Source organism: Sebastes fasciatus, chromosome 16 (genome assembly GCF_043250625.1).
Source record: "Sebastes fasciatus isolate fSebFas1 chromosome 16, fSebFas1.pri, whole genome shotgun sequence".
Taxonomy (NCBI): Eukaryota; Metazoa; Chordata; class Actinopteri; order Perciformes; family Sebastidae; genus Sebastes; species Sebastes fasciatus.
In genome coordinates this window covers 16800753-16819795 of record NC_133810.1, presented here as the reverse complement: position 1 = coordinate 16819795, position 19043 = coordinate 16800753, and the positions used below count along the sequence as shown (strand labels likewise).

Below are 19043 nucleotides of genomic sequence, written 5' to 3'. Positions count from 1 at the left end.
GTGGAAGTTTGCTCTGAAGTCGAGAATCTGTGATTATCAGGTTCATCTGCATGCAGAGCAGCAGGAGCAACAGAAATGGTAATCACGGAGCTATCTGTATGCCCAGTGTCTGCGCTTATCAAACGCCGGGCAGGCCGACTCCTCTCCTCTCCTCCCTATCCCCCGTCCTGAGTAGAGAAGATAACCAATGATGAATGATTACATAAAGAAATTCCTAAACCCGGGGCCCAAAACTACAGCCATTTATCACAGTTTATGGAGCCTTGAGGGCCTGCCAAGGTTGTCCTCCACCCGGTCTCTGTTAATAGCGGGCTGTGGCAGGTGGCGGGGCCAGATAAATAATAATACTATAAACCAATGTTCAGGTTACCTCTAGGAAGTGCTCTGCCTGTTGTTCTCTGTCCAGTTTCCTCGCCGTTGTCGTGATCAGCCCTGGAAATCGTAAAAGAGCAACTTTAGATTACAAAAACACAGATGGATGATAAAGATACAGTAGGAGGTGTCGTCAAAAAGATTCATCTCCAATTAGGAAGTCTTCCACTTAAAAATGAACGCGCATGTCCACATACACGCATACAAACTATATAGCCTGCAGCCCTGGCAGAGACGACGACAGCACTTGGCACAAGTTCATATGTCACTGTATACTCTGTAGCCGAGGGTCATTCGGTTGTCCCACATGCCACCAGGACATAGGCAAAGGAGCGAGGCTACTAATAATAGCTTTGATTGAACCGGATTATTCCGATGACTGTTAGACGGTTTGACAAACGCTAGCAGGCTGCACTGCAGATCACAGACAGCGACAGCTAAATTCTTCCTCTGACGTCTTTTGTTCTCCTTTTTATTGCAGTCTTTTCTTATTTTGTCACTTATTTTCAAGCTCACTGTCATTTTTACTTTTTACATACACATTAAAAATGCAGGCATAAGCACATTCAGTCCCATTATATGACAGTTTTACAATATTGTAAACCGACTTTTGTTTTCCAGAATAAATAAATGTTGTTGATGACAATCCTTGTATTCTATTCAATCTAATGAGAGCATCCAAACACAGTGAAATGGACACATTTGTCACAACCTGGATCTATTTTATCTATGGCTGTCAAAGTTAACGCGATAATAACGTGTTATAACGCAAATACTGGCATCATATGAAACTAGAAAAACTTAAGGAATCCATTGGTACCAAAACCATGGCAACCATGTAATACTAACTTGTCGCAAAGGAGGCTAAATAACACTCCAAACTTACGCTAAATCTTGGTGAGGAAAAACTGGCATGGCCATTTCCAAAGGGGTCCCTTGACCTCTGACCTCAAGATATGTGAATGAAAATGGGTTCTACGGGTACCCACGAGTCTCCCCTTTACAGACATGCCCACTTTGTGATAATCACATGCAGTTTGGGGCAAGTCATAGTCAAGTCAGCACACTGACACACTGACAGCTGTTGTTGCCTGTTGGGCTTGAGTTTGCCATGTTATGATTTGAGCATAATTTGTATGCTAAATGCAGTACCTGTGAGGGTTTCTAAACAATATTTGTCATTGTTTTGTGTTGTTAATTGATTTCTAATAATAAATATATATATACATTTGCATAAAGCAATCATATTTGCCAACTCCCATGTTGATAAAGAGTATTAAATACTTGACATATTTCCCTTTAAGGTACATTTTGAACAGATAAAAAATGTGCGATTAATTTGTGATTAATCAAGATTAACGATGGAGAATCACGCGATTAATCGCAATTAAATATCTTAATCGATTAACAGCCCTAATTTTATCCTAACACACATATACACAGAAAAAAAAAAAACTGATTTCTGTTTTAGAAAAATAACCCATCTGTCTGTTGTTATTTCCATTCCCAGTATGTGCAGAAGGATGACAGAGCAGCTGCATGCACGTGCAAATAAACACATCCAGACACACACATGCACATGCACAAATAACCACACACATACGTATATATACTGAAATGTGTGGATTTTTACACTGAATGGGCTTGAATGGCGATAACATGTTTGTCTCGGTGTAATGAAGCGTTGCAGTGGGATTATTTTTTGGTTGCTTAAAATATCTGTGCAGTCAATGGATGGACTAAAACCATGGCGCGCACACACACACACTCTCGTGCTTGCATATATACCACAGTGTCACCTTGAGCTTGCTATGCAGGCTAACTTCAATTAAGCAAATTAGGAGTAAATCTAGAGCAGCGGTCACAAGCTGTAGGAGAGAGAGACTGGAGAGGGGGAGGGGGGGGCTTGTTCAGCAGAACGCACAGCGAGGACCAACGCTGATAAAAATCGATGATCTACAGCGTGCAGCAGGACTACCCTCCGTTTTAATTGGATGCGAGTAAAGATAATTTAAAAAATCCCCACCCACACTTTCACACAAAATTTATGTAACGGTCCAGTGGCCTGTTACAAATCTTTAGACTCCTCCTTCCTATAAAATACTCTCAGTAGCAAATAAGGATCTGTTCCCTAAAAAGTGACGTCACTTTATAGCCTACTTCTTCACCAAGAAAGGGGAATAGCTGTCATACGTTTTCTAAACTGGAGCATCATTAAAGTTGAGATTTCAAAATTCAGTTTTGTTCATTGTTGTTCATGAATATTGGCTCAAACGTGTACAATTGATTTGTTAATAATATCCTAGTGCAGCAAAAACCAATACAATCCAATAGTGAAAAGGTCACGCGGCCACCATGACAGCTCTCTGCAAACATGCATGCTTTTAAAAGAAGCCTTCCTTCCTTCTTCTAACACCCTGTGTCAACACGTATCTGCTCTGCTTTCACCCCCCAAAGGAGGCGGGCTTCACTCACACACCCAGAGACAAACAGACAGCACTGGAAGCTGTCACAGCACATTTACACACTTTGCACTCATTCAAAGTTCGGCTTCAATACATTTTGGGAATTGCTGCGGTACCTCAAACCCATCAGTTTGACACATCCAGAGTGAACTTGAAAAATGTATTACTTTGAAACACCCCAAAACTAGTTTGGAAAAACAATTTGAAACTTGAAGGGGGTTGTTGCAGTAGCAGCGTCAGGTCATACAGTAGTGCAGCTGACAGCTACTTCATGAAAGCAAATCAATCAGCTTTGTTTATTCATCTATCCAATGAAATCACTCCGGTACATGGAAACTTTTTGACTGGGTAAACAGTGATTCATATTGAATGCAGCTCTCGCTCATGCCTGTCTCATTACCAAACTAATAGACCGGAACTGTCAGTCACATTATTGTGAAAATTATGGTAATGATGTATTCAAATTAATGATTTCTAAAACTGCAGAATGGTATATCCACACACAAACACATAAAACCCCATTCACAATAGTCATAAGTTATTTATTGGGCTTCGATAAGCTGGTGGAAGCCAACCAGAAGTGAGAGAAAAGACTGCATGAAACATTAAAAACCAATTGCTCAGTATTGCAGTGAGAGTCCATTTATCACAGGGTGAACAAGAGAGTCATCAATACGAGATCCTCTCGTACGAAATTAATGAGTAGCAGATAACAAAATACTATGGCATACAGACAGCAGGGCTCAGATGGCTAAAAACTCTCCCCCGTGGCATGCACGTTATCTTTATACAGCTGTTGTGGTTCACACAGAGACATGAACACATGTGGACGCACTCTCTCGTGTGACTTTCATACTGTATGAGGAGGCATCATCTTCAGCTGCCTTCTCTAACATACTGCTGTAACAAATTAATCAGTTGATTCCTTCGCCACACACGCTCTTCCTCCATAAATAACACACATCAGTCGGACGTGTGAACAGTACATGTAATCTGCTGGAAAACAAATCAACCGTATTAATGACGGTCACATCTGATGGATGCATCAGCACTCACAGTAACTCATTAACACGGTTCAGAGATATAATGACCTGAATCATATTTTATTCTCAAGGATTCGAAAGGGTCAAGAGCAACGTGTGTCTGTGTGTTAGCTACAGTTTGCATATTGATGAGTGTGTGAGGACCAGTAGGTCTCTATTGGGATCAATATTAGCCTTTTCACCCTTTTCATGACTGCTCCCCTACATACTGCCAATGTTATACTGTATATCCTTGATGCTGTAATGCATAAAAGCATATTCTAGGGCTGTTAAAGTTATAATGAGAATAACGTGTTAACACAAATTGGTTTTAACGCTACAAATTTATTTAACGCATTATCGAAACTTTCGATTTTTAGGCTGTAGCGGGCCTCAGTTTAATCCATTGGTACCAACCATGTCACACTAGCTTGTCGCAAAGGAGGCTAAATAATGCTCCAAACTTTCAGAGCAGAGTGGGCTTCTTCGGGAGAGGGTCTTGCTAAAACGGAGTGTTTCAGACAGAGGGTGAATACAGGTATATTCAGATTGACTATATGAGAAAAAGTATGTGTTTTTTTAACATTAAAGCAACAAAACATGTCCTAGTATAAACCCAAAATACAAGTATGAACCTGAAAATGAGCATGATATGTCCCCTTTAAAGTAAAATATCTGAATATGTAAAGATTAGGGCTGTCAACGTTAACACGACAATAGCACATTAATGCAAATTAATTTAACGGCACTAATCACTTTAACGCATTAATTCAAATTGCGATTTTTAGGTTGTAGTGGGCTCAGTTTTAAAGCTAGAGTGAAGACACTGGCATCATATAAAATTTGAAAACCTAAGGAGTCCATTAGTACCAACCGTGGCATACTAGTTTGTCGTGAAGGAGGTTAAATAACTCTCCAAACTTGCGCTAAATTTTGGCGAGGAAAAACTGGCATGGCAATTTTCAGAGGGGTCCCTTGACCTCTGCCATTGCGAAATCTGTTGAAGGAACGGCAAGTTCCCGTCACATGACCGGAGCACAGCCAATAGAAACGCTCTCTCAATAAAATGACCTGTGATTGGTCAAAGTCTACCGTCACGGGCTAGATTTTCTCAAGCCTGAAAACAGAGCCATGATGAGGTGCAGAAGTCTAGTTATCTCTCAGAATACTTGAATTACAATATGCTTAAAGGTTATTATGGAAGTTTTGCCCAATGATGCCAAAAGTATACTGCCTACTGACGCTTTAAGGTACATTTTGAACAGATAAAAAATTTGCAATTAATTTGCAATTAATCACAATTAACTATGGACAATCATGCGATTATTCGCGATGAAATATTTTAATCGATTGACAGCCCTAGCATACTCATTAAGGAATAGAGGAAGTTAAATGGAAATACCCACTTTGATTTGAAAACAGAGCAAACATGCAACAGCACACCATGAGGGAATTCCTCCTACTATAACTTTTGAAAACTGACAAGTTTCATATAGGCCATCATCTCTTCATCATCATTTCTTTGAATCAGAATACAGGTCCCTGTAACAGCTGAAATGTGCCTTTTGCTGTTTACTGAAACACACGTAACTTAATCTAGGTCAGAGACAGCAAAGACTTCACAATTACAGATTTTTTTCTCGAGATTTGAATAAAACATTTCACCTCTTCAATAATTCTTTAATGGCGGCTTCAAGCAAAGCTTGTACTGAGAATGCGTGGGGACCTCCCAAGACTTCAAACTTGCCAGCCAAGCCTGAAACATGTCCGAATATATTTGCTCTAACAATGTTGTTACTCTGTATAGATATGTTAATACATCTGAATTACTTAAAAAATATTCTTTTTATAGTGCACAAAGACTGTGAGAAATATGGGATCAATACAGGCCCCGACGGGGTTCCTGTCTTTTACACACAGGGTCTAAAAGATCCTGAGTTTTGAAATGATGTTCAGGCATAATGTTTTGATATTCAGTTCACAGGCTGCAGTTGTAAATCATCTTTTGTGAGCCTGTTCAAACGTATGAGGAGTTCAAGTGTGTGAATGTCAAAAAAAAAAAGGTTGTAAGCACATAAAATTCCCAGATGTGTAGAAAAGATTCGACATTTTGAGAATGTACAAATAAAATATGTGCACATAGTATCTCAACAGTAAGGTTACACAAACATTCTATTCACTTTTGTGAATATCTGAGTGCTAATTAAAATCAGGAAACTGTGTGTAAAATTAAAACGCAAAGTTCCAATGTTGTGTATGAAATTTAAAGGGTACTGTAACTGCGCCTTTTTTACACATCAAAGTCTGCTTATAGGTTTTGGGGAGTATTACTGTACATGTGGTCCCATATTATACTCATTTTCAGGTTCATATTTGTATTTTATGTTTCTACTAGAACATGTTTACATGCTGTAATGTTAAAAAAACAACTTTATTTTCCACATAATATGCCTGTTTTTACCCTCTGTCAGAAACACTCAGTTTTAGTGCATTTCAGCGGAATTGCGTCGCTAGGCAACAGCTTGGGTCCATGTTTACTTCCTGTCAGCTGATGTCATTCATATACACTGCAACCGGAAATAAACTGGGTCGTGTCTAGAAGGTAACCAGCGAGTTTGGAACCTTTCGCGAGATGGTTATGGTTAGGCATTGATCTTGAATAGTTAAGGTTGGGATAGGTCGTCGGGCAGCGAGAGTTTTTGCAGATCTCCGATCAGATTTCTCAATTTGCGGGTTGCCTTCTAGATGAGACCAATAAACTGGGACGCAAGTAGAAAGTTTACGTTTAAAACTGTGAAATGGTCGAAATATTGTAGATTTGTGACATCACAAATGTACCGAAATCCTGACAGCTTGTTTCAAAGGCTCAGTTTCTGAGTTCCGGGCTCTATGTATTTCTCCATGGATTGAGTATTTATATGCAGTATTTACATAGCACTTAAACCTGCTTTATAATAAAAAATACATAAAAATCTCACTTTTACAATATGGGACCTTTAAACTCTCCATCTTGAGTCTGACAATGTTATAGCAGTGTGATGCTAAATTGGGGGAGTACTTAAAAATACACTTACAATTTCTGATCCCATCTTTACAGCCCACTCCAACGAGATGAAAATAGATCTACTTATTGAATATTATGCAAATCAGAAGGCAGGTTTTACCACCCAATTAGGCAACATTCACAGAAACAGACGGGTATGTTTGCATGTGCACATTAAAGTAAAAGTGGTCAGAACAGGAACAGGGTGCAAAATGTAGCTTTTTACACAGACTTTAATTTCTCATGCAGTATTTTCCCACAGCCTCAAAAGAGTATTCTATAACCATGGGCTGTCTGAGTATCATCTCACAAGCTCAGACTCTTTAAGATCCGATGATAGAGGGCTCATGGTGAACCCATTATTGTGGTTGGCAGTATGTTTAAAAAAAAAAAAGAAACTCCAAACCCAAGATAATACTCCTGAAACCTTTTGCCAACGTTGGCCTTTCCCTTTAGACTTTTTACATCTTCCTGAGAAAAGGCTGTTTTTATTCAAGTTGCTAAACAGTAGACCACACAATGCATAGAAATATACGATTTGGCACTCCTTCAGAGAACAAATAGGAAAGGAAATTGCTTTGACTATAAACTCCTTTATGACTAGAAGATATTCACCCACACACTGGCTTAATAAAAAAAAAAACGAGATACACTAATTTCCTCGAGTACATTGCAAAGAGCTTCTGGAAGCAATATTCAGTAAAGAGCGTAGTGGAGATTGTCTGGGCGGGCGGCTCATCAGTGTCCTAGATGTTTTGACTGTGTGGGCACAAAAGTCTTTTTAATTTGTTGTGTGGGAACCAAAGCCTTTTATCGGATGAACTTGTGAGTAGGAGGTGCATGATGAAAGAAGTCATTTCAGTCATTTCAGAGGCACGTAAACATACAAACACAAAAGATGGGTATAATTATTTGTTATTTTTAAGGATATATCACTAATTGTGCCATATAAAGTCTACCACATTATGCTGTCAATTATGTCACTAAGATATTTTAATTATTTAAAAATCACCTGTTTTGGGGTTGATGGAGAAGAAATTCTGCGGGTTGCCAGCGGTGATGCGGTAACTCAGACGACTGGGAGTGGCGGTGAGGTCAGGGTCCTGCGCCTGGATGCGGATTACTGGCACATCCTTTGGAGAGTTCTCCATGACAACAGGATGGTAGATAGGATCTGAGGTGAGGGGAGCGTTATCGTTCACATCTTCTACCTGAGAGACAAAGAGGGGAGAGGATAAAGAAGACAAAGAGAGAGAGAGAGAGAAAGTGGAGATTGTTTTTACTTTAACTGTCTTCTTTATCTGAGTTGGACCTGAACTGGCCAAAGATGTGTTAATAAAACATAACCCTCTACAGTAAATCCGCCTGTATGGTAATATTGCATTTGTTATCTTTGCTAATCAACAGCTCGTGAAATGCAGCATGGACTTGGTCTGGACTTGATCCGTTATCAATCACAAAATGGAAATTCATTTACCAGAAAATGTCACGGATGTCACCCTTTAAATGCACTGCAAATTAATTTCCCCTTCTTGCGGCATAGATCTAGAATATTTATGGCAAACAGAGCGTTGATTGAGTGTTTGCTGCGAGGCACCGAGAGCCAAGATGGTTCAGCCGCTGAATGAGGAGCACCTGTGCATGATTAATCTCCCTAGTTTTGTCTGTGATGAAGAGGCCGCGAGTGAAGCGCCCGATCACACCGCCGCACCTGAATATCCAGAAGCCAAAAAAAACACAGTTTGTTTTTTTATACACCGCTGATCTCCTCCCCAAAGGGTGAGCAGTGTTGGAGCAGTTGTGTGTGCATTTGAGTGTTTAGACAGTGGATTACTTACAGTAGTGCCAAATGAAATAGAAGCTGAAGCAGAGACTTCCCTCCGGTGGGTATCTCTTGCTCACAGACTGAGCATTGCTATAGTTATCCACTGCACTGAGCACCATTAGCATTTTAAGAGGCAAGCACACTGATTGTTGTTTAGCTTCATACTGTTACTCTGGAGACCAAACTCCACCAGAATATGCAGTAAAAGCATAAAAACCAGCCTGCAGTTACATGTTTGCAGGTTGTAAGACTTTACCAACGACAAAGACAGACAAAGGAGCTAATTTGTTCGCAGCACTCTTTCATACAATGTCATGATTTTGGGGTAGAACGTTGTCAGAAGGTATATGTTTGAAAATTGCATAACATCAGGACTGCCGGACGTATAACCAAATATGGTATAGAGCAGGGGTCAGCAACCTTTACTATCAAAAGAGCCATTTTAGGCAAAAAAAAAAAAAAGAAATCTGTCTGGAGCCGCAAAACATTTGAGCATTGCGATGAAGGTAACACAGTTTATAGTTTAAGTACATAGTATATAAATCTAATGGAGTGAGGGCCAAAGAGCAAATGTACTACGGTGTATTAGGGCCACATTGAGGGAAAAAACATCTGAGATTTCCAGAATAAAGTCATAATATTAGGAGAAAAAAAAGAAAATCACACGTAAAATTACTACTTTATAATATTATGACTTTATTCTCATAATACTACGACTTTATTCTCGTAAACCTATGACTTTATTCTCGTAATATTATGACTTTATTCTTGAAATCTCAGATTTATTTTTTTCCCTCAATGTGGCCCTAACACTCCATTGTACTGTCGTACCATAGACCTACAACAATGATAAATAAAAATGAAAATGTAAAAAAAAAACAGTTATTCATTTCCATTTTTAAAAATCCACAGGGAGCCACTGGACAGGGGCCAGAGAGCCGCATGTGGCTCCGGAGCCGCAGGTTGCAGACCCCTGGTATAGAGTCAAAGCCAAGAGGACATAAAACGGAATCATTTGGGTGGCTGGATATGGTGTAAAAAAAAGGGTGACATTTAAGAAGACCTATTATGCTCATTTTCAGGTGCATACTTGTATTTTGGGTTTCTACTAGAACATGTTTACATTCTTTAATGTTAAAAAAAATGCTTTACTTTTCTCATACCGGCTGTGCTGCAGCACCTCTTTTCACCCTCTGTCTGAAACACTTTGTCCATGCAGTTTTTTGCATGCTGTATACATTTTGGATCATTTTTTATCAATTCTGGAGTCGGAAAAATGTTTTAAATTTAGTACCAAATCTGTGAAACAAATGGTATCAACACAAAAATTGCTGCCACAACTGGGTTAGGGGTTAAATTTGGTATGTGCTTCGCATTATGAGTGTGATGGATGAGAAGCTGCTGTACGAACAGGTGTACAAAGGTCAATTATTATTTTAATTTGGGACAAATGTCCTGCCTATAATTTACAGAGTTAAAAAAATATCTAAATATCTAAAGCATGAAGTTGTTGTATTTTTGGGATCAATTAAGGTTCCACTGATGCTGAAGTTCTAGTTTGGGCACTTCATCTTTATGCTTATCTCTCAGTGAAAAAAACAAACAAAGGTCATTTCCTCTGTATAAAGCCTCTTATGCATTCATAGCACAATGTGAATATTGGCAGCAGAGTGTGGGTACCTGAATGAAGACTTCAATAGACGCTGACAGCGGTGTAACCCCTCTGTCTGTGGCATAGACTGAGAGCCAGTAGGAGTCTTTGGTCTCACAGTCCAGGATACCAGCAGTGTAAATCACCCCTGTTGAAGCAGAGAAAAAGATTAATGCAGTTCTTGCAGCTGGCTTGAGAATGCATATCTATTAGGTGTGTGTACATGTGTGTGTGTGAAGGGACAGTGTGGGTGTCATCCGCAGAATACATCCCTAAAATATCTCATGGGGAAAGTCTTTGAGTACCAACTTTTTCCGGAGACAAAGACACAAATTTAGAGCAAACTTTGTGTCCCGGCTTCAGTGACATTCACAGGCATTAGCGGCGCCGCTGTAGTCACCTTCAATGTTTCAGCTTCTCTAAAGCTAATCACAGCTGACCAAACTGCTCCCAGCTGCAATTTGCTTAGTGCTAAACGTACCCTGAACTGCCCTACACCAATACAGACAAACACACGCAGACATCCAGACACTCACGCACATTGACTGGCGTGTGTTTAGTGGCCTTAAGGAAGACGAGCGGCTGACAGCTTGGTGACCTCTTGAGGGACAAAGAGAGCGTTCACAATAGATGACACACGGGCGCTTTTGTAAAATCAGTCATGCAGGATTTTCCATGTAAACACTCGAAAAAATAGCACACGTTTCTGCTCGGTGCACACAAACTTTCATAAGCCAGCATGAGTCTATTAATTTGACTAACTTAAATAAACTCAGGAAGACGTGCAGCATGCGTTTGTCAGTGCTTGCAGAGTCTGTGCTTCAGTTCACAAGCAATTAACCCCGACAAGATGCGAGGCAGAGCTGAGGCTGGACATGTGACAGAGTGTGTGTTTACTTTGGCACTTTTATGCTTACCTAAACCTCAACGCTGCTACTTCACTATTATCATTGAAGGCTGGATGTTAGTGCTCTTGCATGCAAAGACTTACAGTGTGTTAATATAAGGGTAGTTAGAGTATTTTTACCCTGGTCCACTTGACAAGTGAGAGCTAGATAGACAACACATTTCTATCAAAAGCCAAGTAGTGCAAAGAGAAGACCAAATCGGGGATTCCTTGAATTTTACCAATATAAATCATGAAGGTCTACGACTCCAGGGAGGCAGAGAGAGTGAAGACGGTCCAGCCCAGACTCCACACCCTTGAGATAACCATGCTCAGTGGCACTCTTGCTTGATTCAGTGCCTAACCTTGAACATCCAGTTAAAAATGTATCCTCTAAACCAGTGTTTCCCAATCTTTTTTTTCCGGGGACCTACTTTTTAAAAATGACAAACCATCGCGACCCAATTCACAACAGGCTTTATCTGTAAATTGTGAGAAGAGCAAATTTGTGCGTAAACGTTCCTGACCATTTTTACTGCCATTTCCACATGACCTTATATTATCTTGAAGAGGTAAACCAGCCATTTTGAAGAGATATACGTTTGATAAATCAAAAGATTGTTTTATGCAAGAAGAAGAATGTATACTGTAGGTATCTTTTCCTGTGTGAAATGTTAAATTAATTCATCTGTATGTATGTTTTATTTTATTAATTTTGTGTTTGCTGGCTTTTTTATTTATTATTTTTATTATTGTTTATTTTAATTTCTTTTGTTATTTACAATATATATACTGTATTTTTTTTTTCTTAATACTCAATTTTGAACCATCATTCCCTGTGTAGATATGTTATATGTTATTTTGTCTAGGTAATGGGGGGAGTGGGGGAGAGGGAGAAAGTGAAAATGCCCTATGTTAAATATCTGTCAAAAATGGTCTTTTTCTTATATAAAAATACTGTTAAAAAAAAGATTGTTTCATGCATGTATAAATGCGACCAAATAGATGCATTTAGGCCTAGAAGTTAAAAGGCTATAATTGTTTTCCTCTCATCAGTAAAACAAACAGAATGTACGCTAGTCTTTCATATTAGACTCAATGTTATAAATAGGCTACAGTTATCAGAACAATACAAAATTTCAGGCTGCCTCATGTGGCATATGTTAAATAAAAGAGGGAAGAAGTTCTGCAAATTTATTTGGTTCCCTCGACAAAAAGCTATTAAGATTTTTCCATTGGCTTTTGGATTATTGCAGAAAATAAGCTCTGTGGCAAAAAAACGTTTATGATACTTACACGTTTTATTCCGTAAAATAATCTGCACAAATCAACACCACTTTCTTGATTTTTGAAGTGTGAATGAATTTTGAAGCTAACATTAGGCAATAAACAAACTACACCACGGTTGCATGAGCGCAAGTACAAACAACGTTGCTGTAAAGGCGAACAAGTCGGCGTGATGACGTGTAGTAGTCTCATTTAGCCACTTGTTAGCAACCGCCTTTTTTAAGATACATAAAGGCTTCTAAAAATTCTTGAGTGGGATATTTACTGACGTATTTTATATCGTAGAACAATACGTTAAATTCTCTTAAAGCTGAAGTAGGCGAGATTGGAGCAAATATGATTAAAAAAAGTTATTCGTATAAAACGGTCGCTATATCGTGACGTAGTACATGAAACAGGTAACCTGAAAAAAAATCATGTGCCTCTGTGTCCTCTGGTGCTCCTAACGGCATCTGCAAGATTTCACAGACTGGAGGAAAACAAGCAGTATGTCTGCTGTCCATCTGCTGTCTATGAGAGCCGGCTGTCACTCACTCGTGAACTCCGACCAAACGGTCAAACTAGGCAGCGCTGATCAAATATGAATCAATATTATGTAACGTTAATGCCTATTTCTCGCCTCAAATGTTTTCAGAATCATCTTCGAGTTTACTGTTTAGCTGTAAAATGAGAAAGTTTGTGACGTCGCCGCCATTGTGAAATCTGGTGAAGGAACGCCAAGTTCCGGTCACATGACCGGAGCACAGCCAATAGGAACGCTCTCTCTCTCAATGAAATTATCTGTGATTGGTCAAAGTCTCCCGTCACAGGCTAGATTTTCTAAAGCCTGAAAACAGAGCAGAAGTCTGTTTTTCTCTCAGAACACTTGAATTACAATATGCTGAAAGGTTATCATGGATTTTTTTGCCCATTGATGCCAAAAATATACTACCTACTGCCACTTTAAGCTTGTCTTAACCACAGACCTTATTTCAGGCATCTAACTAAAAACCCATTCTAAAGAACATTGACTTTCAGATGAGGGAACAGGAATTGCTAAAATGTGAGCTCATTTCTGCAGCACTAGAAGTGAGCCTAGAAGGGAGAAGAAGTGATCAACTGTAGTTGACAACTATAGAACTCTGGTCTTAATCATAACGAAAATCTTTTCAGATGGAAGTCCCTGAAGCGAACTCTTATCAAATGTAGGTCCGTGACCTAATGTCTATCAATTTAGGGGTCCTTGACATGAAAAAAGGTTGAGAACTACAATCATAAAAGATATGTTGTTCAGAGAAAATCCTCTAGCGAGAGAACTTGAGCACAAGTTCCATGTCAGTGATCCTGTCTGAATAGATTATTAAAATCTGACATTACTATTCTCCCACAGTAGATGTCTGCTGTCCCCTGACTTGGCCTTCCACTCATCCACCAACTCTACATGCCCAGGTTACAGTCACACAAGCATACAAATCAGCGACTAGACGTGTGACTGTGTGGCCTTTTTTTGCGTTTGTTGCAGCCTCCTCAGCCGCATGGCGAAGGTGTTACCTTCTTACCAGAAAGTGTGTGTGTATATGTCGGATTATGACTAAGCAGCAGCCCCCGGAGCATGCACAACGCATAGTAAAAGTGTTTGCTGAAACACATCCTTGCTCTGTCGTCCTTGACCATGTCCTTTTCAAACCACATCTCATCTCTGTCAGATAACTCGACGGAGAGAAGGGGTGAGCAAAACAGAGCTGGCTGTTTCAAAAGCTCTTTGAACTTTTAGACCGACAGGCGCTATTCAGTGATTTCAATATAAATCTGACTTGACAGCTTCCATTTTTACCAAGTAACACACTTCAAAGAGTGAAAAAAAACATTGAGGGGTCGTGGCATGTTTTCTAATCTAGAAGTTCACAGTATTCTGGGGTTTACATCCATTTGTTATGTTTATTCAACTTTTGACTCCCACAATCTAATTAATGCCACTATCAAATAATCAATGCCAAGATTGATGAGAAAATACTGTGTGTATTTCTCTGAGGCACAACTAAATAGCTCTGTGTGTGGCAGAAAAGAAGACGTCAAAAAGTACCGCCTGTTAATTTTTAACAAATGCAAGATAAATTACTTTTTAAAAGTGTGTTTGCCCATAACTGAAGGACTGCTTTATCCTGACTGTGACAAATCCTGGCGCTTGCAAACACACTAATAGAGGAGCGGTGGCTTCTGACAGCTGCCCAATGAGAAATCGCAAAGCTTGCTTTCCCCCTATCCAATGACAAGAATACCAATTTTTTTGTTCAAAGTACAGGAGTGCTAAGTATTTAAGCCAGAGAAGATCCTACTTCTTTTTCTGATAGATAGCTTTCCACCCATATAGGAGTGAGTCATCTTAAGCATCTAAATATCAAACGTGGGAAAATCATAAACGGTCAAATAAAATAAGACAGATAATGGGGGTGTCACGGGCTGCACAAGATGCATCGTAGAGCCAATTTACTATAGGAGGGAGGGGATGCAAAACGTCACACAGGCTCAACAAAATGGATTTATCACACTATATCTAATTCTCTCTGTCCCTTTCACTCGCTCTCACTGTCTGTCTCTTCACTCAGTTTTAGCGCTAAGAGCCGCAGATTGACAAGCAGTCAGAGCTGAGCCACTCAACATGGCAGCTAAATGCGTGGTGGGAGGACAGAGCGGTGCCACTCTGTCCGCGCCTGACAACGCTGACTTCTACGCGATAAAAATGAAACACTTGATGACGGAAGGCTTGGCATGCGCTTACTGTCTCTTCTCATCTGATACCAAAAAGGGTCAGAGACTTTTGATATTAGAGGGGAAGAAAATAACAAAAGCTGCAACTTAAAAAACAAACTTCCAGAAAGAGAAAAATAAATATATAAAAAGGCCTGGGAGGAAGAAAGCAGTATTTTTTTTCTGACACTTTTTATGTACTCCAGACTCCCCCTGCATCCTCTTCCTTCCTCTCTTCGCTTCACTTCCACTCCCCTTCTCCCTCCACTTTCTGCTCTAACAAGCACTCTGATTTCCCCTGGAAAATCTGCACTCAAACTTTCTCACTGGCTGTGATGCGCCTCACTGGGGTTTTAATACTAAAGTAAATAACAGCTCCAAGTACTATGACAGAACACTGTAGGGATCTGTGTACTGTAATACTAGTCTATGAGTACAGTGTGTACACTATACATACGTAATTATGTATACATAGTGAGAGATAGAGAGTGAGGGACATTCTCTCCATGTGTCCATCTGTTTCTCTCTCCAATACAGTCAATACTAATTAGCCTAGTTAAAGTTCAATACAGACCTCCAGTGCAAGTCATGTACAGTAGGGACCAGTGTGACAAGAGGTGAAGGAAGAGGCCAAAAGAGGATTGCTGTCATTTGTTCCCAAAAAATAAGAGCCAAAAATAAACTCTACTGGCTATAATTAACCACTTATTTCTTTTTAGCCAGCAATTACTGGTGAAAATTGATTTTAGAAGTTGCTGTACTATATGATATTGTTGTAATTATATAACTACTAGTGACAAATTTGGGTTTAGATACTAATTTTACACTTTTCACAAGTCGTAATTTAAAAAATATTAAAGGAACAGTGTGTAGGTTTTGGCGACATCTAGTGGTGTGGTTGCAGATTGCAACCAACTGAGTGCCCCTCCGCTCACTCCTCCCTTTCCAAGACTTTGGTAAAGTGAGCTGCTGAGCGCAAAACCGTGGTAACAGCGTTCACCTCGCTCAGAGGCCATCCTTACCATAATAACACTACTTTAGGGGAAATGGAAGTCAGACAGCGGCTGTTTTGCACTCAGCAGCTCACGTTACCGCAGTTTCACAAGCATATCGGAGAACTAAGGTGGCCTTCAGGTAAATTAAAAATGCAAAAAGCTCTCTCCAGAGCCAGTGATGGGTTTGTCCGTTCTGGGCTACTGTAGAAACATGGCGGAGCAACATGGTGGACTCCGTGAAGAGGACCTGCTCCCTATGTAGATATGAAGGACTCATTCTAAGCTAATGAAAACATAACGGTTCTTAGTTTCAGGTGATTATACGCTAATGAAAACATAGTTATGAATACTATATTCCATTTCTGATAATAGATCCCCTGATATGTTACATACTGTTCCTTTAACTAGTCCAATGTACATAGTTTTTTTACTTAATTTTTGGGGATCTACATAGTTTTTCACTAGGTAGTCTCAATTCCCCACCTATGAGTTAGAAAGCATTGGTTAATAAGAACATATTATCACCTGTTTCTACTGTGACTATGTCTTATTATTCTGCTGCTATTAATTGGTAGAATTTAAGGTTTTATTAAACATGTATTCATGCAAACAAAATGATTTTTTCAAATATTAAGACTAGTAATGTTGACTGTAAGAAAATACGTTTTACAAAGCAAAATGAAAATATGAGTGGTATCAAATGCAACAAAAATGTATTACCGGAAACGCAGTTCATAAATTTTAAAACATATTCTCTAGTAACTAACTAATACAAAGGAGTGAAACTGGATTAGATATGTGGCATTTAAATTAGTGGGTATGAGTGGGGGAACATTTTAAATAACTTATGAAGTATTATGAAGAGTTGATTCAATTACATTGCTACATTAAAGTAGAGACTGCAGGCAGAGCGGTGTCATACTAGAGACTAGTTTCTTTTAAACAGTAAAATAGTGACTTCCACTTTAAGCCTTCGAAATTCCCACAAGTTGCATGCTCATACGCAATACAGGACCTGTCAGTGGTAAGACTTGGCGTCAGGGGTAACTATGATGAGGCACTACTCACTACGGAGTACCCTGGAGAATGAGTGAATGAGGGACTGATTTCGGAGCTTGGCATTTGAATGTTTCAACACCACGGAGAGAGACGGAGAGAAAGATTACAGATAGGTTCAAAGCTTCAGCACCGTGGATAGAGACAGAGACGGCAACAATAAGCCTTGATGGGAAAGCAGGAGTTCTCACTTACGCCTACTTTGGTTCCCATGGAAATATCAAATATGCATCCATGAGTCCTATTTCTCGGATGGAAATGTAGCAAATGCCAAAATTGTATCCGGCTGTTCATGTTCTCATATTGCATGAGCACCTTTTGAATTTGGTGAAATTTAACTTCATTGAGGTACCCTGCAAGGTCCGCACATATGTTAGCAATATCCATTGGACTTTCTAAGATTACTTTAATAAAATATATCCTAAAAACTACCCTTTCCATTTTCAAACGAAGTTCTTCTAATAATGTTCAGTGTCAAGGGTGACATTTAAGTTGCATTCTTTAAAGCAGAACTAGGTAGAGGTGGATCAAATATGATTGAAGTAGTGCATAAGACAGGTAATCTGACAAAAATCATGTTCCTCTGGTGTCCTCCGGTGCTCCTAATGGCATCTGCAAGATTTCACAGACCGGAGGAAAACAACCAATCAGAGCCGAGCTGGAGCCTGCCATCTCTGAGCAGCTGTCAATCATGCGTAAACTCAGATCTAACAGTCAAACTAGGCAGCGCTGATCAAATATGAATCAATATTCTGTTACTGTAATGCCTATTTCTCGTGTAAAATGTTTTCAGAAACATCTTGTAGTGTGCCGTTTGGCTGTAAAATAAGAAAGTTTGTGGCCCGACAGCATTACAATATGCTGAAAAGGTTATTGTGAATTTTTTGCTCAATGATGCCAAAAACATTCTGACTACTGAAGCTTTAATGTCTAGGGCTGCCCCCTCTTAGTTGATTAGTCGACTAATCGGTCGGTTTGGTCTTAGTCGACTAAGAATTCTCTCGTCGTTTAGTCGTTTTTTAATGCTTTTTTCGTGCTGAATGACTTATTTCCAAGAAACTTATGAGCACACCTCTGGTAAACACCAGATTTAAAGTGCTGCTTTTGTGTAATTCTTTGTGGAGACACATAGTTTTACATATCTGTCGGTTACATCAACTAATCGATTAGTCGACAAAATCGTATGAGTGTTAGTCGACTAAGAAAGAGAGAGAGAGAAAATAAAAAAAACACACATCCTGACTTTATCCATCTCCCTGATCCTCAAACTGACATATTTATGTGGGGAGAAAAATCAATGTGCAACATTAACTGCAAAATATGCTGACTGTTACATTAAGAGGTGCTACAAGCTCTGTAAATGTTTCTGATTGATTACATCTGTGAAAGAGTGTGTGTTTAAAGTGCATTTGTTATCTTGTGATTATCTATTTAGTTTTCTTATGTAAAACATAATCATTCAATAATGTGTCATTTAGCTTTGGCAATAATGTAACTTGAACATCCATGCCAATAAAGCTTGTTTGAATTGAATTGAGAGAGAAAGAGAGAGGAAAAAAAAGAGAGAGAGAGAGAGAGAGAGAGAGAGAGAGGGAGAGTTGGCCTCTCATTCTGTACATGCGCCAATGTGAACTAATATGAACTGTCCTATTTTCATACTGGATATTTGATTCATTTTATCCCTGGGTGAGTGAGTCACAGCCTCTTGTTTGGA

The 19043-nt window shown here is 39.3% G+C and overlaps 1 protein-coding gene across 1 annotated transcript in view; it reads right to left on the bottom strand.

The window, feature by feature from the left end:
* Positions 1 to 19043, bottom strand: part of fat3b (FAT atypical cadherin 3b) — an 80669-nt gene that overhangs the window by 54593 nt on the left and 7033 nt on the right. The window contains exons 5-7 of the mRNA XM_074610039.1: positions 10408 to 10526; positions 7915 to 8113; positions 371 to 432 (exon numbers count right to left, since the gene is read on the bottom strand). Of these exons, the coding sequence (XP_074466140.1) occupies positions 371 to 432; positions 7915 to 8113; positions 10408 to 10526 (380 nt within the window). The remainder of the gene's footprint in view (positions 1 to 370; positions 433 to 7914; positions 8114 to 10407; positions 10527 to 19043) is intronic.